The sequence below is a fragment of the Chiroxiphia lanceolata genome, chromosome 6, assembly GCF_009829145.1.
Source record: "Chiroxiphia lanceolata isolate bChiLan1 chromosome 6, bChiLan1.pri, whole genome shotgun sequence".
Classification (NCBI taxonomy): domain Eukaryota; kingdom Metazoa; phylum Chordata; class Aves; order Passeriformes; family Pipridae; genus Chiroxiphia; species Chiroxiphia lanceolata.
The window spans coordinates 37145532-37170598 of NC_045642.1; the positions used below are offsets into that span (position 1 = coordinate 37145532).

The 25067-nt window shown below is 37.8% G+C and overlaps 1 protein-coding gene across 3 annotated transcripts in view; it reads left to right on the forward strand.

Moving 5' to 3' along the window:
- Positions 1 to 324: 324 nt before the first annotated feature.
- SCFD1 (sec1 family domain containing 1) overlaps positions 325 to 25067 on the forward strand; it is a 53657-nt gene continuing 28914 nt past the window's right edge. The window contains exons 1-14 of one of the 3 annotated variants that reach the window (XM_032691321.1): positions 325 to 394; positions 5679 to 5749; positions 6596 to 6684; positions 7670 to 7760; positions 8575 to 8697; positions 9776 to 9863; positions 12675 to 12764; positions 13888 to 13943; positions 14911 to 14996; positions 16718 to 16817; positions 20019 to 20158; positions 21106 to 21196; positions 21539 to 21612; positions 23118 to 23199. In XM_032691321.1, coding sequence (XP_032547212.1) covers positions 364 to 394; positions 5679 to 5749; positions 6596 to 6684; positions 7670 to 7760; positions 8575 to 8697; positions 9776 to 9863; positions 12675 to 12764; positions 13888 to 13943; positions 14911 to 14996; positions 16718 to 16817; positions 20019 to 20158; positions 21106 to 21196; positions 21539 to 21612; positions 23118 to 23199 — 1212 coding nt within the window. In that variant the 5' untranslated portion in view covers positions 325 to 363. Of the gene's footprint in view, positions 395 to 750; positions 962 to 5678; positions 5750 to 6595; positions 6685 to 7669; positions 7761 to 8574; positions 8698 to 9775; positions 9864 to 12674; positions 12765 to 13887; positions 13944 to 14910; positions 14997 to 16717; positions 16818 to 20018; positions 20159 to 21105; positions 21197 to 21538; positions 21613 to 23117; positions 23200 to 25067 lie in introns of those variants that run through there. The other 2 variants (XM_032691320.1, XM_032691322.1) reach the window with 2 other exon arrangements.

Genomic DNA, 25067 nt, shown 5'->3' on the forward strand with positions numbered 1-25067 from the left:
GCTAGCTGGCTCGTTTTGAAACGTCAGTCCTTTCATGTACTCAATCCGAGTGCGGCTCAGCTGCTTGCATCTCCGAGTTGTTCCAGTTCCCTCCATGAGACTTCAGTGCGAGAGCAAACACTGCTCCTGCGGCTTTTTGCTCGGGGGTGGGGAAAGGTAGAAAATGCCGTTGTCAGCCGGGCTGAAGCACAGGCCCGCCTGCCGGACCGTAAGCAGCACTTCCCGCATGGCCGCTCCTTGCGCACCTGCCGGGGCCGGAGGCGCGGCCGGGCCGGGCCCGCCCCCCGCGCAGGGGCCGCCACGTGTCCCGGCGGCTGCGCAGGCGGCGGGCGGGGCGGCGCGGCCGGGACGGCGGGCGGGAAGATGGCGGCCGGTATCCGGGACAAGCAGACAGGTGAGCGCCGGCCGCGGTCCCCGCCGTGCGGCGCCTTCCCGGGGCTCGGGGCAGGGAGGGAGCCGGGTCAGCCGCAAGCTGCCGCCGGGGGCGCCTGCCTGTCTCCCTGCGGGGCAGGGTGTGGGCGCCGCCTCGCCTCTACCGGAGGTTCGCACCCTCTCGCCCGGCTTGGGTCTCCCGGCAAGGGGGCGGTGGCCCCTCCACCCCCCTCTGCTTCGGCGGCAGCTGGGACGCCGCTCCGCCGCCTCTACTCGGGGGCCTCGGGCCGCGGCTTTCGCCGAGGGGCCCCGGCCCCGCTGTGGTCCCCGGGCCCCGGCCGTAGGTGCCACCGGGGTGTGGAAGGCGCCCCCGGGGAGGAACTTGACGGGCCCGGGACGGGAACGGTGTCTTCTCCCACGACCATGGACGCGCACCCTCCGTCTTGGTTTCCTCCTGCCCGTGAGAAGGATCGACGGGAAATAGCGTTAAATAAGGCTGCTGTTGTGATGCTCGTGTTAAGATAATACTACGTACTGGTGGTCAAGAAATTCAGAACACGAGATTAACAACTAATGATGCAGGTTTTCTGTGAGTAAAGGGTTTGTTATTCAGTCCCTTCTTATAGATTGCTGAGTCCTTAATTGACTCTTTAATCTCTGTAGAGCCTTGAATATACTCCTAAAGCATAGAGGATGTCGACTCCACAGTCCTCTCTACTTCCCTTGCTTACCAAAGTTGAAAGTAGTTTGAGCTGTAATCCTGTCACTTTCTCCTTGACAACTGCGGTATCTTTGGTGGTATAGACGATTCTGGATGCATTTATTTAGCATGAAATGTTTAAAATCATCTGACTAAAAAACTTGGTGTCTCTGTGTGTGCCTTAAGTATTGACTAGTATGCTCCATCTTTTTGTACCAGGAGTCCTTTCTGCAATCTCATTCCTATGTCCATCTGCCATTGACAGTGCTACTTGATGTTCCTTTCCAATCCTTTGCTTTTCTTCTCTTTGCTACCTGTCTAATAAAGCCCATTTCTTTGCACTCATGTTCTGTACAGCTTTATTCTTTTCTATTGTGCTTCACCATGTTCATGGAGTGGGTTGGGTTAAGGATCATCTAGTTCCAACCTCTTCCCTCTCTCGGCAGGGACACCTGCTCAAAGCCCCATCCAACCTGGCCTTGAACACTTCCAGGGATGGGGCATCCACATCTTCTCTGAATAACCAGTTCTAGTGCCTCACCATCCTCATGAGGAAGAATTTCTACCTTATATTTAATCTAAACCTGCTCTCTTTAAGTTTAAGGCCGTTCCCCCTTGTCCTATCACTACAAGCCCTTGTGAAAAGTCCCTCTCTAGCATTGTTCTAACCTGCCTTAAGTACTGGAAGGCTGCTGTAAGGTGTCCCCAAAGCCTTCTCTTCTCCAGGCTGAACAAACCCAACTCCCTCTGCCTGTGTTCATAGGAAAGGTATTCCAGCCTCCAGATCATTTTGGTGGATCTTTTCTGGACTTGATTCAACAGGTCCACATCCAGAGCTGGATGCAGTGTTCCAGGTGGGGTCTCACCAGAGCAGAGGGGCAGAATCCCCTCTTTTGCCTTGCTGGCCATGCTGCTTGTGATGCAGCCCAGGATACAGTTGGCTTTCTGGGCTGCAAGTGCACATTGCCAGCTCATCCACCAACACCCCCGGGTCCTTCTGCTCAGGGTTGCTCTAAATCTGTTCTCAGGCTGTATTTGTACTTGGGATTGCCCCAACCTAGCTGCGGGACCTTGCACTTGGCCTTGTTGAACTTCAGGAGGTTTGCACAGTCCCACCTCTCAGGCCTGTCAAGGTCCCTCTAGATGGCATCCCTTCACTCCAGCTTATTGAGGAAGAATTTCTTCACGGAGTGGATTGTTAAACATTGGAATGACTGCCCAGGGAGATGGTGAAGTTACCATCCCTGAAGGTGTTCAGGAAACAACTGGACGTGGCAATTGTGCCATGGTTTAGTTGACAAGGTGGCGATCAGTCAACAGTTGGACTTGATGGTCTCAGGAGTCTTTTCCAACCTAAATAATTCTGTGATTCTGTGACCTCATCACGCAGCTTGATGTCATTGGCAAACCTGCTGAGGTGACACTCAGTCCCCCTGTCCATTTGCTGACAACTGTTACTTGATTATTTCAGTCAACCTTTACCACTGAACCTGTATTGTCTTCTTTTGTGTCTTTTGCAAGGAGATAGATTCAGGAGCTAAAAGATACATGGAAAAAGGGAAAGATTTATTATCATTTAGTGTTTGTATTACCACGTATGTACACCATCTGTTGTGACCTTTATCCTGGTTCATAACCAGTCAAAGCATATCATTGTGCAAGCACAGTAAAAATATGATCCTTGCCCCAGGGAACATTCAGCATAAAAGTAAATGAAATGGCAATATCAGTACAAAAAAAGAAACTCAGAGACTTGCTGAATGTTTATCTTGATTGTCACAGCACATAACTAGTCTGATTACTGTCTTCCTTCACAGAGAGCTTATGCTAAGTTTTACTTTAGATGATAAACAGCAAAGCAGCTGTTTCAGCTCCAGTAGTACCAAAATACGTAACCGTAGAGCTTTAAAAAAATTGCTCATAATGGCTGAAGATGTCACCAGTGGTGAGGGACCAAAGAATCCAGGAGCAGTCTGTAATCAACTTTCAGGACTGCTCCATGCTGTTTAAAAAAGAAGAAAATAAAAAAGTATGAAGGAAGTGGAATGCTGGTTTCCAGGGAGACTCAGCACTCACTGCTAGCTTGGATTTTCCCACAGTCACGTTTCACTGCTAGTAATGTGATTTGAAAGGACAGTACCCAGGAGGAAGCAGGGACAGGCTGCAAAAGAGAAATTCAGAAACATTGCCTGGGCATGAATAGATGGTGTTAGGAAAGCCAAAATTCAAGTGAAGTTGAACAGTGCAGCTAATGTCTAGAGAAATGAGAAGTGCTTCTGCTGCAACATTAGTAGCAAAAATGTGAATAAGAAAAAAAGTTGGCTCATTGCTAAATGGACCTGGTCATTTAGTGGTGATAGGCACAGATAAGGCTGAGGGACACAATGCTGCCTTTGCCTCAGTCTTCAACAACGGTCTTCCAGCCTTTGTGTCACTTTGGAGTCAATCATGGAGTGAGTCCTATTGGAAAATATTTCTCATCACATGAAGGAAAAGGCAGACGTGGTAAAATCATGTCTGACCAACCTAATTGCCTTCAGCAAGAAAATGACTGGTCTTGTAGGCAGTGGGACAGTAGAGTGTGTCATTTACCTTGACGTCAGCAAGGCTTTTGGTGTTGTGTTCTTGTATCAAGGTTAGGATGTTACGGACTTGAATGGATGAGCAACTAGATACATAAAGCAAAAAGGCTGGATGATCAGGCTCAGAGGGTTGCGATTAATCAAACATAATGTACCTATAAGCTAGTAACAACTGGAGCACCGCATGAGTATATTCTGTGACCTCTCCTATTTCAAATCTCTTATTGGTCACCTGGAGGAAGTGTCAGAGCGTACTCTGATTAAGTGTGCAAGTGACAGCAAACTAGGGGAATCTGTTCTACTTGAGGGCAGAGCTGCCACTCAGAGGCACCCATATGGGCAAGAGGAATAGGCCAGCAGAGATCTTATGGAATTTAACAATGACAAATGTAAATTCCTGCACCTAGAAAGGAAGAACCCCTTGCAACATACAGGCAACAGTGTTTTGTCAGACTAGAGAGCAGTCTGGGACTGCCAGACCGATTGATGGAGAGCAGCTGCCAAAAAGGCCTGCGAGGGGTCTCAGTGGATGGCGAGCTGAACGTGAGCCCACAGTGAGCCCCTGCATAGCAGCATCCTGGGCCATGTTCACAGGAGCACAGCCAGTAGATGGAGGGGAGTGATTATTTCCCCTGCCCAGCCCCAGGAGACGGTGTCTAGATGCTGCATCCAGTTTGTGGCTACAGTGCAGGAAAGCCATCCAGCAGCTGGAGGGAGTCAGCAGGGACTACCAGGGTTATCAGGGGCTTGAGCAGTGAGACAAGGCTGTAGCAGTAGGGCTTGTTCTGCCTGGAGGAAAGGTGGCTTCAGGGGTGACCAAACAGCAGCTCCCCAATACCTATGGGCAGCACTGAGAAGATGGAGCCAGGCTCCTTTGAAGTGGTGTATGGCAGTAGGGTGAGGGACAACTGACATAAACTACATAACATAAATGAGATGTTCAAGCTGGATATAAGGAAAAACTTTTTCCCCACAAGGACGGTCAGTGCCACAGGTTGCACAGTGTGGGTGTAGGATATCCGCCCCTCGAGACTTGACTGAATAAAGCCCTGAGCAGCCTGGCCTAGCCTCACAGATGACCCTGCTTGAGCAGCAGGTTGCACTGGAGGTTTCCCAAAGTCCTCTCCTGCCTGACCTGTCCTGTGATACTGTAAATCCCAGGGAACTGCACTGAGTACACTCACAGGCTTCATTCAGCCAGAGTCAGAAGTTAACTGTTTCTACTGCTTTCTGTTTATGAGCAAAGTGATATACATTGCTCTGATTTTCCTCTTTGCAAAACCTTGTGATGATTTTGGTTATGAATTTGAAGAGAATAGCCACTAATTTATAATGATGCAAATAGTCCTTTTCTGTTAGTCAAAGATGGGAGAGCAGCACATAGTGTGTTGTTTAATCAGGTAACTGAGGAAGGACTCATTACTTAATAGATTTATACATTAGCAGTAGGTGAAGGAATCTGCTTTGGTTTCTGTGTTGAATGGCAAGTTACATGAAAGTTCATTCCTGTTTCAAACAGTTTTCCTGCTGCAAATTAAGGACATTTTTGTACCCCTTAAAGCAGCAATTTCCTCTTATGACTTCTCAAAATGTTTTAAAATGTGTATCAGTTTTAGTCAGGCATAAAGGTATTTTTTGTTTGTGTGTATAGTGTTGTTCCAGTGGAGTAGGAAAAGCAGATCAGGGAATAAAGCAAACTAGTTCCTACTGTCTAGAATGCACCTTAAGGAAGATACTGGACTTATTTTTAAGGCAAACCACGTCATATAGCCTGTATAACTAAGAAGAGTTAGTGTTTTGGAACTTGCTTATTTTCCTTTTCCAGTGTCTTCTGGACCCCATAAATTCTATCTGACATAAGCCACTTGTCAGTCAAAGCGGTATAAAAGTAATGAAAATTTGATTTGTTGCCTTTATATTTTATGATGGTTTTCCTCTCAAATGAAATGTGTAATAAAACACTGCTAATGTGTTTAATCACTGTTGTTGAAATGTAAAGAGAGTAATTTGACTTTGTTTTCCAGTGGCTTTGAAACGTATGCTGAACTTCAATGTCCCTCCTGTTAAAAACAGCACAGGAGAACCAGTGTGGAAGGTAAGAACTATTTGAACAGGAATATGAGAATTTTATAGTGTTCAGAAAAGTTCAGATTTGCAAATTTTAACTAACTCGAGTTCATCTTCCCTATGTTAACTTGTACGAAATATTTTTTCCTGTATTATAAATATACAGAATTGATTATCAGAACTGCTGAGAAAAATTCAGATGTTGTTTGCTTGATGACTGAAGGACTAAATGACTAACTGATTCTTTAGGCAATATTTTACTGAGTAACTGAGGAGGATATTTTTGAAATGTACTTAGATCTCATTCATACCATTGGCAGAAGCTTGCATGGTACCTTATAGGTAAACTCAAAGTCAGAAAGAAGCCCATACAAAGGGAAGAACTATTGTTAGCCTTGAAAAAGCTGAGCTCAAGCTACCTTTATTACCTTTAAAATGTAACTTGTAGTTCATGAGAAGATGTTGCTACTACAAAGCATATATTCTGTCTCTTCATCTGTCTTTTTCCACGATTCCTCTCTGCGTCTCCTACAGTTTTCTCCCAAATGCAGTCAGAAAAACTCTGCACGTACAGTAACAAATTTCTGACAGCAGACTTGTTTGTCAAGACAGTTTGCAGAAGATAGATGTGATGGTTCTTTTTCCCCCTTTTGTGACTGAGTTTCTTTTTGGTTTTTTTTATATTTTATTTATTCATAAGCACAAATGGAAGTCCATGACAGATTAATGACTTTTTATAAATTGGTAGATGTTTAAGCACTTTTCACGTTAGGGTAGTAGTTTCTTAAACCTGAGTTGCTGCATCCACTGTATCCTATATTCTGCAGTATCCACTTTTTACAGCACTTTATAAGATGATGTGTATCTATTTCAGGTTCTCATTTATGACAGATTTGGCCAAGATATAATCTCACCTTTGCTGTCAGTGAAAGAGCTGAGAGATATGGGGATCACTTTGCATCTGTAAGTGTTTTTTAAAAATTTTGATTTTTTTCTAAAGAGAACTTTATTTAATATTCCTGCAAATCATGAACAAAATAGTGAAAAATAGCTACTAAAGTTTATATCCTGACTTGTTCCTAAAATCTGATGGCATTTTTCAGAATCGGAGTGGAGAGAGAGTTCCAAACATTGTTCAGTAGAATTTCTTGCTAAATACAGGAGGCCCCTGTTCAAAAATTACCCAAGAGGTATTCTTTTGGAATCTGTATTTACAAATGCCTCTGTAATCATATATGTTAAAATTATATTGACACAAACTGTTTCATGGGACTGTGTATGTTTTCTGCTTGTCTTTTTACACATAGAATTTAATTGTCTGCTGTCAAACATATGGAATCTTTAAGTATTATTTTAAGACATTTCCCATTTCTCTTTCCCCAGATTACATTTACTTAGCTCATTGTCATTCCTTAGCTGTGGTAATAATCATGAAGAAACTTTGAAGATACATTTATTTTTTCAAAATTTGGTAAACTTTTGCTAAGTGAAGGCTAGAAATAGAAACACGGTTTAACATGTTAACACATTAGCAGATATGTGAGAAAAACATCTAAGAACCTTACCTTTAAGCAGGAAAGGCAAGTTTAATAGAATGAGATATGCAGGGGTTTTTTATCATGTCAACAGTTTGCATGTGAACTTTGTGGATGCAGTATTTTAGCTTCCTCTGAATGGATAATCTGTTTTTGAAGATTTCTAAAGCCTTTTTTTCAAGCTTTGAATAAACTTCGGGGACATCTATTAATATATTCAGCCAAAAATTATACAACTGTGTTTTTTTAATTTTCTTTTCGTGTCTCATTCTTGCTAAAAATATAGCTAAATATAGGGCAACATTGTAGAAAATTTACATTTATCTGCAGAAATAAAAAAATTCTTTAACTTTTTAAATTTTACACATATCAGAGAAGCAGCACATTAAAGATGGATTTTTTGTTCCTCTCAGGCTTTTGCATTCAGATCGGGACGCTATTCCAGATGTTCCAGCTGTTTACTTTGTAATGCCAACAGAAGAAAATATTGACAGAATATGCCAGGTAACTTGCATGCTTAATGTTTCAGATAAGTTGGCACAACAGTGTGTTAAGTAATTGTGCAGTCACTGGAGTGTGACTGTTCTATATATAGTTCTTGTGTATGTCTAAACACCTTTGCTGACATTTTCCACACCTAAGCACATATTTGTCATAAAAATATTACCCGAAATGTTTACGTGCAAAACTTCAATTTCCCAGAAAGGGTAAATATGTCTTATGTGTTTCAGAGAGAGAGTGTAGGGAGTGAAAAGACAAGAGACAGTGGGTACAAACATTCCATTTAAACATAAGAAAAAACTGGTTTAATGAGTGTAGACAAACAGTGGAACAGATTACCTGGAGGGTCTGTGGGTCTCCAAGGAGTCTCCATCCTTGGAGATGTTCTAAACCTAACTGGACACAATTCTGAGCCACCTGTGCTGTTTGACGCTGCTTTGAGCGGGAGGCTTGGGTTAGGCTAATCTCAGTTTTTTACATTCTCTGGGAGGAGATGGAAGGTTGATATCTTTGCCAAAGGAAAAAAAAGAGGAAAGGGTAATTTTGGTCAGCAGTAAGGTGTGGAATAGTGATTACTGTCTTTTAGATTAAATTTCATTTCCTGTTTTTTTTGCAGTTCTATATTAGGTTGTTTATATCTGGATATGTAATCAAAACACTGTGTAGAGCTGTATGGACAGCCAAGCACTTCTGAAAATTCAATTTGACTGTGGATAATTGTAACACCACATAGTAAAAGTATGGATTTTTTTTTAATTAGTCAGAAGTATATTAGTACTTTTTCAGGAAAAGGGTTGTGTTTTTCCTTTTTTTTTAGGATCTTCGAAACCAGCTTTATGAATCTTATTATTTAAACTTTATTTCTGCCATTTCAAGAAGTAAACTGGAAGATATTGCAAATGCTGCTATAGGTGCTAATGCAGTAACTCAAGTGGCTAAGGTAAGAAAGTCTCCCAGTCCCTAATGTTAACACCATTTCAGGTGTTGTTGCATTCTTACTGTCAGGCATCCTGGGGAAAAAAAGGGAATCTACAGTCATCTCATTAATGTAGCTTAGTACCATACTTCAGCTTAGTCAAAAGTCCAAGTGCTGCAAGACTTTTGTGCTAAATGATAAGAGGTTTCAGAGTATTCGTGATCTCATCAGCTAACAGAGTGCCTTCAGTGCATATATGTTGAGGTGGCGTTTTAGCTCCTAAGTACACAAAAAAAGCAGTATGAGGGCAGTTGTCATTTTAAATAGTATTTCATACATATACACTCTTATGAGTACACTCCCATACCTTTCTGAGTTAAAGGCAGGTGTTAGGTATTTACTCTTTTGTTGGATGCCTGTACCAAAACCTGTAAATTAAGTTATTATTTTCATATATAATTAAGTACATTTGCTTTTTCTCACTCCAGTTAGTACTACTGGCACGAGACAAAGAATCTGTTGTGAAATGAAATGAATTCTACTTGTGTTGTTTAAGCCTTAGATCCTCAGCAGGAGTAAGTTGGTGTAGCAGTGTAAACTAACTTCCTTAAATCTGTTTTTCCGGTGTGATATCCCATGAGTAATTTATTCCATAGAAAGATTTAATTTTTTTCCTGAATGTATGGGTATGTTACAGAAAAGGTAGAATTCATCAGCTGTAATGTTGTATTTTTCAGATAGTGCCCTCTTCCCTTTCTCCTGCCCGAGAGCTTAGTGCTGCTTATGTTGTAGTCCTTCATGTTCACAAAAAATGAACCTATAATATTGAAATGTCGTCCATACGTGTTTTTTAGTGATATTTGGCTACTAAAAATTTGTCCACAGAAACAGTTGAATTGTTCTGGCACTTTTCAGTGCTCTAATATTTTGTATTAATCACTCAGTCCTTACACAGGCTTTTTAATTAATAAATTATATCTTGCATTTCTTTCTTTGAATAGGCATTTCTGTGAAATGTTCAAGATTAGGTAGCTGTAAATCACAGATAGCTTTTTTTATGCTTCACTCTGGACTATTCTGACCATTATTCCTTAATTTCTAGGTGTTTGATCAATATCTTAATTTTATTACTTTAGAAGATGACATGTTTGTATTGTGTAACCAAAACAAAGAACTTGTTTCATATCGTGGTAAGTAAAATTTATATAAAAATTTTACCAGAATGTCTGAATTTGAAATTTACTTTTGAAGTTGTAGCTAATAACCAGAAGTGATTTTATTTTGCTTTGATCTGGTAGAGATGAGAAGTCTTTGTATGCCTAACATTTAGCAGTGAGATTTTTCTCCTCTCTTGTGCAATTTCCACAGTCAATACCTTTCTTTAAAACTAGATCTGTAATACTTGGTTGTGTCTCACACTGGGGATTGATTCCATTGGCAGAATGAAGGGCATTTTTGTTTGAAAAGGAGACTTTAATTTTTTTCACTAAAAACTGCTGTTAAGAGTTTTAATAATAGTTGTGTGATGTGTTCATGTGTATGTAAAGACTGGTTCTCATAAGATTCCTTATGCTAACAAGGAATCTGAATTAAAATGAAAATGTTTTGCACCCATCAGTTTCTGTGTGACTTGTTTTCCTCTCTTGGGCCGCTGAAATTTGCCACACTATGTATAAACCAATCTGAAAATTTGCAGTTTCCAAAAGCTGATCGAACAGAAATCTGATCTCCCATAGAGAGTGATGAGTTTTCCAACAGAGAGCACTGAGACAATGTCTCCTTGTGTGAATTCTAGATCTGACACAGAGAGGCAGTGGGAGTGCAGGGGTGAGGAAGAAGTGGTCTTTTTTGCCTTTGGAGAAAAACCCTAGCAGGAAACTGCCAGTTTGTAATAGTTTCATGATCTACATAAGTCAAAGTAAATCTGAGGATAATGAAAGACAGCTACTGTTCTTGCAGCAGCACTGCCATGTGTGGCCATTAATGTAGCTGAATGTGTGAACTAAGAATAAATATAACAAAACAGGTTAATTTTCAAAAACCTGATTTCCTGTCTGTAAGACTCTGTTTACAGAGGGGTAATGTTTGGGACAAATAAGCGTGATAAAATTCTTCAATTATGTGAAAGGCTTTCATTGACAGAAAAGACACAGAAGATTCTCTCTGTTTAGTAATGGACAAGAAGTTATGAGCTTAAATTGCAACAAGAAAGTTTCTGATCTAATATTAGAAGCACTTTCTAACATTAAAGGTAGTGAAATATTACCATAGATTACCTATAAATGTTACGGTATTTTCATGACTGGGAATCTTTCTGAATTAGTTTAGATACAGTAATTGCATGGGTTTAACTCATCTTTGGGCAAGAGGACTAAGTAGATAAACCCTTAGGCTCTCTCTGGTTCTGTTTTTCTATGACTGTGTGGGAGAGTATATGGGTAATATTAGTATAAAGTCGATGTTTGAGGCATCCTGTTTTGTGCTATGCAAATGCTTCTTTACCATTCTTTACCATTTTGTTGAATTTTGTAAAACAACAACAAAATGTAGGAGACCTAAGCTTACCTCTCTGTAATAAATGCATTCCCCCTAAGCTTGCTACAGCAGAGAGAGAGGAACATCTAGAAAACATGATAGAACATTTTACTGAAAGGTTATTAATGGAGTTTCTCAAAGGTTGACTTAACAAGCAGTAATACTGAATATCTGCGTTGATTGCTATGGTACAAGAAACAAATGTGCTCATGAAATGCATGTTACACAAAATTAGAAGGCACTGACAGTATGGAGATTACTGGACCATCATAAATGAGTACTTTTTAAAACTGGAAAAGGCAAGAGAGTAAAAATAAGGTTATTTCCCCTCTGTAAACTGGGAGACCACTGGTTGGAGGGAACTACAGAATGATAGCCCTAGTTAATTTCAAAGCTTTGTCATTACAGAAAAATACAGATACTGGGAACAGTCTGCCTTTTTTGGTGCTGATATTTCAGAAGCTTGAAACTTCTATTGCTGCTGTCATCCTAACAGCCAAAGGCAAAACTTTGACTTGATAAGTATAGTTGCTGATAGAAATTGCCAGTATAATCCATCTCCCCTTAGAGGAGAAAAGCTGAGGGGAAAAAAAGCACCTTTAAAGTTAGAGAATGGTTATGGTTGGCCATGCATAAATTTAGGATGGAAAGCTTATTAATGTTTAGAGCTTTAAAATTCATTTTTGAAGAAAGAGGAAAAGACAGGCAATTATGTGAGAAATTTTAAAGGTAAAATAAAGCAAACAAGGGTGGAATTTATGGCATGAATCCTGAGATAGTGCTTGACTTGAGATCTGTGATAAGATTTGGTTTGATGTTTCCTGTTGGCTGTTATATTCTTGTCAGTGTTAGTTATTTAAGAGAAATGTTGCTACGTCTCCTCTTCTGACCTAGATGTGTGAGGGAAATCTCTCTTATCTGTCATATGAAATGTTTTATAACTTGATAATAATCCTTAATCTAGAGACTGAAAGTAAACTTGTTGCAAAAAAAAAAAAGAATCTCCATTACAAGAGGTGGGATTTAGAATTTTTAAATATAGATAACTGCATACTATAATTCTCTTTAAATTGCACAGGTAATTTTTTGAGGATTTTTTTCCTGAAAAATGTTTTCCAAGTCGATGGCCGTTTCTCTTCCATAACATGTGGTTTCCTAGGAAGTATTTAGTACTGTAGTACTGACACAATCCAAAAGTTAAAGTATGCAGTCAGAGAGGGTTGGAAACAATTATGTAGTGTTTGACCTCAGACAGTAAGCAATAATTTTCTCCCAATTTTTTTCCCAAAAAAAGGGAGCAGAAATTAGTATATGTGCTAAGAGGGGCATTTCATGATTTAATCTCCTCTGCAACAAAAGCTGTTGACTATTAACAGCTCTCAGGTAAGAAAAGGATTGTTTTCTCTGTATGAAAGTGGCGTAACCTTGCTTAACCCTATTCTTAACTCTTTCCCTTGCTATTTTAGCCATTAACCGACCAGATATAACAGACACAGAAATGGAAACGATAATGGACACTATTGTTGATAGTCTCTTCTGTTTTTTTGTTACACTTGGTAAGTTTCCAAATTCTGGAATATTTTCCATATTCAGTGAGACAACTAGAAGTTTAGTGATTTAATATAGAAAATTAAAGGTGGAATTAAATCTGTGACCAAAATCTCAATAATTCACAGGGTGGGATAATGATCTTGCTCAAATTAGTACTTTATATCACTGCAAAGTCCAGTAAAGGCTGTCCCTTCATGGAAGTTGAGTCGTAGTCTTCAGTATCAATGGGAGAAGAATATTGAAATGCAAAGATTTGGAATTACTGTTTTTACAAGATCCTAGTTTGCAATAAAGGTAGTAGTGCTTTGAGTTTGGACTTGTAGTGCTCAAAAGAAACCAAACTCAAAGAAATAGAAGAAAAAAACTCACACAAACCCTGCAAAAATCTAACTGAAATACTCAAGGAATAGGAAGGTACATTAATTTTACTTATTTTATTGTGAGTTTTCTTGATACTTAGCTCATACATTTTTCATACTGATGATGTTTAATCTAAGTTCTAACTGAATTTGGTCAGTCTGATGAGATAGCTTTCCTACAAGGGGAGCTGGGGATTGCTATGGGGCAGTGTGTTCAGTAGAGATTCTCTTGGACCTGTTCAGTTCTTTCAAGTGTTAGTGTGATACAAATTGGATGTCTTTTACTCAGTCACTTAAACTCTATGGTTTTGGAATTTTCATATTTGTACAGGTAAGTGAGAAACAGTAGCTAAATATTTTGAAACCTGAAAGCCAATGGAAAATGTGCTTTTGAAAATAGCATTACCCTGAAGTGATGGATATATTGTGGTGGTGATATAATACTTCCTCTTGTTTTCAGGGGACTTCTGACCTTTTGAAAATAACTTTTAATGCTTCTTTGTGAGATAGTTTGTCCCCTCCACAATACAATAGCTATCTTTCTAGTGCACACTATATTTCTCATTGTCTTGTATGAGGTATTCACTTACTTTTGTAAAACTTTAGTATTTCTATATAGTATTTGTTTCATAGATAAAGACTGCAAGAGAAAAATTTGAAGTAAGTTTGTATTTATCTCAGAATGTTAGTGAAATTTGTTTATGAAAAGTATACTGATTTATAATCTGAAAATTATAATGCACGTAGAAGTCAATATATCTTTTATTAGGCGCTATTCCTATAATCAGATGCTCAAGAGGAACTGCAGCTGAAATGGTGGCAGTGGTAAGAACTGTTTTTCTAAACACCTATCATTGATTTAAAACTTTCCTAACGCCATGTTTAGTTTTCTCAGTACTAGACAGAGATCTAGTGTTATTGTATCCTTTTCCTTATAAAGGAAATAAAACTGGAAAGGAAATACATCCATTTTCCTTTCTGATTTCAATTCCATGGAACTCTTCTGTAGAAATTGGGAGCTATGGAATGAGATGACTGGAAACTTAAATATAAATAATCAGTCCTAATCTAGAGTTTATCAAGATTTTCTGACATTATGATTAAGATACATCTACACAGTTTAAAAAGTGGCTGGCCTTGTGTTTTTCTGTGTGTCTTAGTAAGACATTTTTATCTATCTTACTGGAAAATCCCGTAAGTACAAGACATTTTTAGTAAATCAGACTAAGCTGACATTGAACTTATCATAAAATAGGGATGATCACAAACTAAATCACAATGAACAATATCTACAACACTGTCTTCATTAGGGGTCACTGTGCTTCATTTCTTCCACCTTCTTCACGTCTTCTTTGTCAGTGAAGCCATGATACTGATTAAACCTAAGCATTCAGTGTGCATGCATTCATATTGAGGATAATCTCATTTTTATGAAACACTTGTGTGGCAGTATCTGACAGCCCAGTTTGCTGCTTTCTGCCTCTTGGTGCCTCCTGCTGGTATTTTCTGTTTGCATGTTTAGGGAAAAGTAATTGTGCTGATTGTCTGGGAAGAGATTAGTGGACATAAAGGAAATATATTCAGTGTAGTCCTGGATATAAATATAAATGTTGGAGGGAGAAAATAGAATTGAGATTTCTTTCTTTCCCATGTGCAGTGGACCTAGTCTTCCTGCAGCTAAGATTTTTATAAACTACAAAAATGGCACAATAAATCTTTTAGTGTTGATCAGATAAAGAGGTTAGGAAACCACTGTTTTGTTAAAAGTGGTTTTGTTTTTTCCTCTCCTCAGAAATTGGATAAGAAGCTCAGAGAGAATCTAAGAGATGCCAGAAACAGTCTTTTTACAGGCGACACACTTGGAGCTGGGCAGTTCAGGTATTGTGTTAGTAATAACTATGTATTTTTATTTTTCATATCAGTTGTCTGAAATATCTCATTAGGATAAGTCACCACTGTACTGAAAACTGTATTTATTAGAATTTTTTTCAATATTAAAACAATTAAAGGAGTTTTTCAGTCTTTTAGCATAACCCATTTTAAAACTTTTATGGCTAATAAGTGTACGGTCCTAGGGCAGTAAGTCAAAAATAATCCAATGAACCAGTTAATTTTGTTCCCTCTCTAAACCAAGCTTATGCAAATACACTGTTTACAGGACTATGATACGCACTTGAATGTCTGAACATATCTGTTAGCAACCTTTAGTCCATTAAAAGAAAGAAAGACCCATTTTCTTATTTGTGCACACTGTTACCAGTTGTAGTTATGTCTAAAGCAAGTGTTTCTCAGCTGATCCCTGTGTATACCAGAGGAGAACTGCTTCAGGACTACCACTTGGATAATTAGATGGTTACGGTCTGTTAAGTCATGACCATTTGAATCCTTTGTGGATGCTTCCGTGCATCTGATAATGTGTTCTCAGTAGCGTCCCTCTGTACTGTTGTCCCCAGATAGTTGAATATTCCACAGCCTGCCTTAGGAAAGTGTATTATGGGAGTTTTACTGTACATGAAAAGGTGAGGCATGTATTGGCAAGACTGTAGCTGAAAGAAGCTGTTTATATCTCCTAACTGGTTATAAAACAGTCTTTTATATCAAATTAAGAGCAGAATTTGGATAAAAGGCACAAAAAAACCAAGGGTGGCAAAATGGAATAAAAGGAGGGAGAATAATTGTGAAATACCATTTCCCTCATTTTCATGGGAACTGAATTGTAACCACTGCTTTTCCTTCAGTGGCTGTTTTCCTGATAGTATAGCATCATTACCCACAAAATTAAAATGCAAGGAAAGGGAAACATTGGAAACTTCAACCAATTAAATGGCTTCAGGTCTTTGGTTTTCGGAATCATTAAGGTGACTAAGGTTCTTGAGATGATATATTAAAGTGAAAATACTTACTGCAAGGAATTTACATGCTTTTACTATGTGCAGATATACTTCAGTTGGCGTGTTTACTGTAGGGATAATGTGCTTGAGGGAAATGGTGGTAATAATTTTCTGTCAGTTCACAGTCCTCCTGTCTTTGCTATAGATTTTTCATGTAGCTGTAACCCAAGACCTTTAGGCATGAATGCATTCTTTTATCACAAAATTGAGTATTGATAGAATTACTACAGTGCATCTCAGAAGTTCATAATTTTTTTTTTCACAGACTTTATGTCCAAGCAAAGAGAAAAATGAAATTAAAAGTTCTTGGAAGAGAGATTTTATATTTGAGGTTTATAATGGGGATTAAGGTCGAATATTACCCACTCAGACAATTGTTTCGAACTCAAATGTGTATCCACACAAAAGATGTATCAGTTAATACCTAAAAGGCTAGTTGCTGTTCAGTGTTTTGACTTCTGTTCAATATTTATATGTTGGTTCACTTAGTACAAAATAAAATAATCTTTTTATCATTACTAAGATTTGATTCCTGGAATTTCTGGCAGTGATCAGCCCCAGTGACTTTGGGGAAGGCTAGAGGAGCTCAGCAGTAGGCAATTCTGCTTTTAATTTGAAATATGATGTAGAAGGTGGCTGATATCACTCAGGATGTTACAGGGGTGTTTTAATCATGTTTAAAGTACTAACACATTGTCATCTTTTCAGCTTCCAAAGGCCCCTATTAGTCCTTGTTGACAGAAACATAGATTTAGCAACTCCTCTACATCATACTTGGACATACCAAGCTTTAGTGCATGATGTTCTGGTAAGGATAAATCTGTTTTTTTTACCAAAACTATTTTTTCACTCAGTTTGTTCTTAATACCACTTTCTCTCTTGATCCAAATCTGTTTTGTCTGTTTTATTTGGAAGTTACTTTAGTAAAAAACACTTGGAAGATTTTCTCTAAAAGGTTTACTTAGCAATAATTTCTAAAATACTTAAAAAGTTGAAATCTTGATGTCTTCAAAAGATAGATAATTCAGCAATCCTGGCCTTTTCTATAGTAGTTCAGAGTCTTTATGTGCTGTAATATCCAAACTGCATTAAGTGCAATTCAGTTTTGAAAAAATAAATGCTTTTAATGTATTTTTAACCAATTTTGGTTTTAGTTTGAATTTCTAAAAACATATTTTCCTGTTTTTCTCCACAAGGTGGTGTAAGTGTTCAATACAGAGATGCCAAGGGGTATATAACCCTACTGAAAATCTCAAACAGATTTTTAAAATAATTTTTTTGAAATTCGTATAGGCTTAAACTGCCTTTATTTCCTCAAGTTTATTTTGTAATACCAGTAGTAGAAATGTACTTGAATGAAAACTAATAATGCTTACCTAAGATTTATGCATTTTGTGTGTAGGTATGGAGTAAATAAAAAATAATAAGAATAATTAGTATCTGGAGGCTTTTTTATACTGAGAGTTTCTTATGAAAATCATTTCAATATCTGGCTCTGAGAAGTATTTGGAGTTTATTTTTGAGACTGTTAGAGGAATACATGAAATATGCATGTGCACATATGTGTTTGTATACAGGGTTGATTGTGAACTTGTCATGTGAAAGGTGTTTGGTTCCCTGATCATCCCACAGAACTGTATGGTCATACATGGAGTGCTGTCCAGAAACTTGCATTGCTACAATGAAAATATTTCAGCACTAATGGGATGTTTTAGGACATTTGTAAATTCTATTTTATGTGATTAATTCCTTCTGACAAGTGCCTTTCTCTTAACTTAAAGGGTGCTTTTTACAGATAGAGAATTTTTGGCCTAGTTTCTTTAGGGAAGGCATATGTGAAAAGAACAGTTTGCACTGAGTTTTCTCCAATAACTGGCTAGAGACTTGTCAGTAGAAGTGCTGAATTTCTGCAGGTTTCTTTTAAAAATAGTAAAGAGTAGGGTATGGAAACCCGAATTACAATTTCTACAGGTGTAAATGCTATTGCACAAGGTCTGTGCTAATTTCAGTTTGTCACCTGCTAATCATTTAATCAGCAAATGCTCACTTACTCAATAGTAAAACCATGTGAAGCTCCATCTATTTGACTCCAGCTCATCTGCCATGTGGAGAAAGTTGGGTGACCTCAAGTATGTGTTGGGATAGGACTTCAGTGCATCAAGGTGCAGAGTGATCATATACTGGAAACTGAGGACAACTAGTACTACAAATATGCTGGGGTATCAGAATAACACTAGAAGAATGATTCGAGGATTCTTGGATATTTGTACTGCATCAGGCTTTAGTAGTTTCTCTGGAACAACTTGTTAGATGTTGCATCTTATTTTTAACTGGGTGGATAGGATTATGAATTTGTTTAGTGAAATTCTAACCAAGTTGTCTATGATTCCATGGCAAGGGCAAAAGTTTAATTTAAAAACCAGTCAAGTTATTCACCTTAAAGGCAAGCTTGCCAGGCTCTTCATGCACTGAGCGTAATATTTCATGAAAGAACTGCAGTAGCCTTTTAAGAGGCCATAAATTGTAACCGTGAAAGTGTTACTAAGATGTTGATTATGTGAGCTGTACTTTGAAACACATTGCTTTTCACATAAGGTCTCAGTTACAATAGACCAGGAATTCTGTGCAGTGTTGAACTGTATGCTAACCCAGGCACAAAGTTGAGTGTTGCATCTGTTTAGTTTATAACCATGGTGTTTCTACACATAAACAGGCTTATGAGAAGAGATCCTATTTCTAAATAAAAAAACCTTTCAGGAATGGGTACAGAAAAATGGGAGGTATGGATAGAAAGCCTTATAAGGACAAAATGGGGAGTTAAGAGGGGGAACGCTAATCAATAAGAATTATTTTGGGAAAACTCCTTGTAAATGCGAAAACTAACTTGAAAACTCAGGTCGCTGGTGAGTTAAATTGAGCCAAAACATAGATCTTCATTAAAAACTACAACTAAATTTACAATCAAATAAATTTTTCCCCTTCAAGTTTTTATTGAATATATGTACTTGAAAAATACTTTCCTATTGCTAAAACATTAAACACATCTTGTAAGATGAGGTTTGTGCTCATTGACTGCATGAGTTTTCTTTGAGTAGCTGCTTGTACTAGTTTTACTTCTAGATAGTTTTATTTCTATTCTGGCATGGATCATTTGTAGTATTTAATTTTAAGTCCTTGCCAAGGAACAACTAGGAAAATTTTGAAATTTTATTTGACAGTTTCACTTACAGTGATCTGTTTCTGTATACTTTAATGAACATAATAAAGTGGGGTTTTATTTCTGAAAAAAATACCTGTTCTAAAAGGTTCATGACAGATTCTATATAGCTGAAGATTTGATTATCATTGTTTGCCAAGCAAACGACACCTTTGAAATTTCTATGTTTATGCATCTGTGGAAGAAGAAAAACTGTATGGACAAACAGCAGCTTTTTTGCAAGCTTTTGCCTTAGCATGCATTCACTATTTCACTAGTGTTTAAAAAAATTAAGGAAAGAGCTCTGAACGTGTAGCTAAGTAGTCTTCACAGTAAATAATGCTGTTGCTGTTGTCCTGAGCTTCTTGGCAGCTTTGATACATTTGTTATCCTTGTGTAAGTGAACTTCAGCCTTAGAAACACTTTTTGTCTGCAACAGGGGCACCTTTATGCTTTAGTTTTGGAGGGTTATTAGAGCACAGTTTTTGCTAAATAACATGTTTTCTGTGCAGAAAACTGAAGTTCAGTGTCAGGAGATTGCTCACATATGAGGCAATCAAATGTCTTTGCTTAATATTTGTTGCTTGTTGGGTGTATTTTTAAGTAACTATAAATACTTTTGGAGTTCTTATATTGCTGTTGTTATTATCTAGTTAGCTAGTAAACTGTTTTCTGCCCTCTTATGAAGTTCTAATAAATAGCTGTGTTAATATTTTTTTAGAAAATATTCTAGAAGATATTGGTTGAGTATGAAAGACTGAATAAATAATTAAAAACTGTCAAATATTTACATAAGATTCCTCTTTATTTTAGGATTTCCATTTGAATAGAGTTAACTTGGAAGAATCGATAGGAATGGAAAGTTCTCCAGCAGGTGCTAGACCTAAGAAAAAAAATAAGAAGTCCTATGATTTAACTGCATCTGATAAATTCTGGCAAAAGCATAAGGGCAGGTAAGCTGTGTAGGTACGCAGTTTAGTCAAAACAAATTCTAAGTATTCTTCATATTATGATAGTTCTATTTTTAAGTTTATTTGAAAATATTTTATAAGTTTGGAGGGGTTTTTTAAGGTGTATTGGGTCTGACTGAGATGGAGTTCATTTTCTGCACAGCAGCCCTTACAGTGCCGTGCTTTGCATTGGTAGCTAGAAAGGTGTTGGTAACACACCAGTGTTTTGGCTACTGCTGAGCAGTGCTGGCACAGCATCAGGGCTGTCTCTCCAACATCACCCCTCACCAGTAGTCTGGGGATAGGCAAGATTTTGGGAGGGGACGTAGTCAGGAAAGCTGCCCCAAACTGACCAAAGAGATATTCTGTAACATGTGATGTCTGTTCAGCAATAAAAGCAAAGAGAAAGGAGGAGGAAGGGCAGGGCATTCGATTTTTTTTTTTTACAACATTTGTCTTCTGGAGCAACCATTCTGTCTACTGAAGCCTTTCTTCCTGGGAAGTGGCCAGACATCACTGCTAGTGGAAAGTAGAGAACCAAATCTTCTGTTTTCCTTTGCTTTCACACACAATCTTTGATTTTTTCTACTGTCTATATCTCAACCCATGAGTTTGGGGTTTTTTCCATCTTATTTTCTGCCCACCCAGTCCTGCTGAGAGGAGTGGCTTGACCCAACCTGCTCGAACCAGGGTCAACCAGCCACATCATTGTCAATATTTGTTGCCCATGTTAATTGTTTATGAGCTTTTTGTTACAGAGCTCAAAAATTACATAAAATTATCGAAAATTGAATTTATCTTAGAAAGTTTAAGTAAACCTACAGTGAGATGTCATTTTCACTGATTTGATACTGGTGCATGATTTCTGTTTTGTTATTTCCAAAAAGGTTTGGTCTGGTTCTAGTGTTTCAATTTTATTTAACTGAGCCTAATGCAGAGTATTGCATTAGTCCTTTTCCAGAGGTAGCCGAGTCTGTTCAGCAAGAACTGGAATCTTACAGGGCCCAAGAAGATGAAGTCAAAAGACTTAAAAGTATCATGGTAAGTTTATCACCTGTATATGTAAAGCATTACAGGACTTTTATAGATGCTTAGCACACCATGTCATCCCACACACAAAAATTGTCAGTGCATGCTGAATTTTGGGCATAATACAATCTTAAAAGTAGGACTAGAAGTACCATATTTCATGAGAAGGCTCAATTTCTTGTGTTTAATGGCGTTGCAGTTATATAATTTCCATACTAACTGAAAAACGCTATCCAGACATTAATCCCATTGTGCAAAAATAGATTCTAAATGTATTGACTCTGTATGCATGTGTGATATTTGTACTTATTATCTGATTTTATTCCTCTCTCCAAACCCTTCCTCAAAACCCAGGGTATAGAAGGGGAGGATGAAGGAGCAATAAGTATGCTTTCAGATAATACAGCTAAGCTAACTTCAGCTGTCAGGTAAGTGATCAATAATGCATTATTGTTTAATTAACTGGGAACTATTTCTGATTTTTTCTGTCATTGCACTTTTAATATTCTTTGAAATAAATAGCTTTAAATGTAGGCTATTCAGCTCAACAGTGTAGTTTAAATGTTTTGTAATTCTGATACAGTTAAATGCAAGATAAGTGTTTGCACATGTAACTTCCACAATATGTATGAGCCATCTATACATGGCTCTGCATTCTTTCATTAAGAAAATTGTTAGTGAAATCCACTTCTTGAAGTATCTTCTTGCTTTGCACAGTGTGTAATTAATTACATTTTGATTCATGTAGTTACTATAACATCTGTTTACAAGATTATAGTTATTAACAACTCTGCATGAGAAATTTACTCTCCTGCTTTTGGAGACCTAGCCACCATGGATGACAGTGTAAGTCTGAGATTTAGACTTGTTTCTCATTGTAGATTTGTTTTTCATTCCACTGATGCCTTGGAGAAGGGAGATGTTTAGTTTGCTGCCTTTCAGTAAGACCCAGTCAGAAGGAAGAAGAAACAGTAATTATTGTGAGGATAGATGGGGTGATGTGCCCAGTGTACTGTGAAATCCAGTGTGCCTGCATTAGTTAGTTGTCTCTTAGTGAGTTTCAAAAGTTGTTTTGTATGCTATGCCTAGTTAGGATTTGATTGGAATTACAAAGGATGTGTGATGGATCAGACAGTTTCCAAAAAGCAAGCAGATATTTCCATGCTTCCTATAAACTGAGTAAGACACTGAGTATCCAGGGTGCTTTTGGATGTGAAAATGTGTAGATCCCAAGCAGTCTTTTATAAATGTGATTGCCAAGTGCCAGCAGTGGAAATCATGTAGATCATAACACCTTAAGTAACGATTTTTCTACAAAGTAAATTTAACCATTCTGTTTCCCATTTCGCAAAAAAAAGTATTTCAGTCACAAATCCTGCATAGAGAATTATGTTCTATGCAGAAGCACCTGTGACAAACTTCAGGACATCTAGAGGTTCTGTATTTATTTGACAGATGTTATTATTTAATATAATTTTATAATTATTGGACAAAGTTTGATTTTTTTACAGGTATTATTATTTAGTGGATACTGACATTTCTATATGTACCAGAAATGAGCTAAATGTAGTAGATTATTTGTTTAGGTTAGCAGAGCATGTATCTGTTGTTGGTCACAAGCTTTCAGTGGAAATATTGAATTACCCTTTATGTATATTTTTGGCTAGTCAAGGTCAAAAACCTAGTTTACTACATTACGTGTGACTTATGTCTTTATGTTATTCTGTTATGGTTATGAGAATCATTACCTCTGTACTTTGTAATTTCTTAGTTCCAATCCTATTCTATAATTTTAGATTTTAATAGTCTTTAGAGATTCCTTCCAACCCAGAAAGTTCTATGATTCTATAATTCTTTTTGTACCTACTGTATACAATACACAATTCAACTAATAGTGCAAATGGGCAGGTTAGTTTGTATTTAATCTCTTCAGCTCTCTTCCAGAACTTCTGGAAAAGAAGAGGCTCATTGATCTTCATACAAATGTTGCAACGGCTGTTTTGGAGCACATAAAGGTATGGTTGCTCTCCAATTTCAGTTTTCTATTAGTACTGCTCCTTAACTGGAGCAATATATTTAAGCTGGTGAAGAAAGTGAGTCTTCTCAATTGTGCTACCTTTTCAGAAATTCCTGTGTAACATTACTTAGAGTTAAAGGGTGACAGAGAATGAATTTTGAATGCCTCTGCATGGAAAATGCATACCAATTCTTTTCTTATCAGAATTTACTAGTATCCTCTCAGTCTTTTTTTAATGGTGGCCACAACTGCTGTTGTGGGTTGAAATCTTTCTAAAATAAGTTTCTGATGGAAGTGTTTTGTTTATTTTAGAGATGTGTCATGGCAAGTCATGACTTCAGTCTAAGCAATTTTCTGCTCTGTATCTGTTTATCAGAAGGGCCCTGTTGACTCCTCACCAACAAAAATAATACCCAGAGGTGTGGCAATTATGACACAAGTTACTGAAGTGGTCTTTCCAGCAGGGTCTGTGTTAGATGTCTTGTGCATAATTTAAGCACTTCAGAAGGATGCTTGTTCTCTTTTCTGTTTAACTATGCTGGTCTTGTGTCAGAGACCTCACAGAGTGTTTAGTATCAAGTGAAGAACATGGTTACTGCCAGGATAACTTGGAAAATGGATCTGTTTTCACAGTATGAGAACAGAAATTATAGATGAGGCTTTCAGAAACACTGAAATTCTGGTTTTGGAAAGTAGTTCAAGTACCAAGTTTCACTGAAAATCAATAATTAGAAAATTTTACCCCAAGCTGTTTATAGTTCATGGAAGGCAATGTGGTTTTAAGCTAGCTTTAACATTTGTAAAGGGCATAAGATCTGTCCTCAGTTATTACTGCTACTGAATTTTTTAAAGTACAATATATGCAAAGGATTCATTCTGAAACTTAAAGAATAAATTAATTTTAGGTGTTTTTAAAGTTGGGGAAGAGATATTAGCGTGTCTCTCTGTTTAGCTTATTACTGTGGGGCCAGTTTATGTGCTTTTGCAGTATTAGGCTTGTAATTTTTCATATCTGAATATTTTAAAGCAGTACATCAATACCCTTGACAAAGTAGAAGTCAACAATGTCAGTATTTTGATGCCTTGATGTAAACTCACTTTTCTAAGAAGATACTGCAGGCCTACACCAGTAGTGTTTTATATATTATTTGTTGGAAGGAAACCATTTTTCAGAGCAAGATGTAGGATGGCAGTAACATCAATTTTGATCACCAGTGTCCTGTTGGCAACGGACTGAAGTCAAATGCACTTGTGCATCCTCCATTAGGTGATAGCAACACACTTTTAGTTAACTAGAGGTGGAGGGAATCCTCCTACAGATTACTACAGTACTCAACTAGCCCTTTGGCTCACTGCTCTGACAGGGAGCCTGCTATTAGAGAGTTCTGTAGGATTGGTCATCCATTTCTCCATGATTCTTAATTCTGGAACTGCAAGTGCTCAGGCTTCTTACCTTGTTTTTGTATAGCTGTCGAAGAAGATTATGAGACAAATGGCCATGCAGTTTCTTCAATACATTGATGATATATGCATCTCTAGCATCTTTTCTTTTGATTTAGAAAGCATCAGTTCATCTCCAGATATTTAGGAAACTGTCTTAAAGTAATGCAGAAGCACATGTTTTTTCTGTTGCAATTTGCCTACACTAAAGCCTTTTCACCAAATGAATGTCAAGTGTATTCCAACTGCTTTCTCCTGACCATTTTCTCCTGTTTTTTAACTCTTTGGTGTTAGAAAAAGTAACTTTCTGTCTTGAGGTGTGAAATTTTAATATGCAGGATGTTATGCTACCTAATGGATTCTTCTAAAATGCTGTCAAAAAGGGCATTGTCTCAGCCAGTACTTTTAAAGAAATTCTCATGGCAC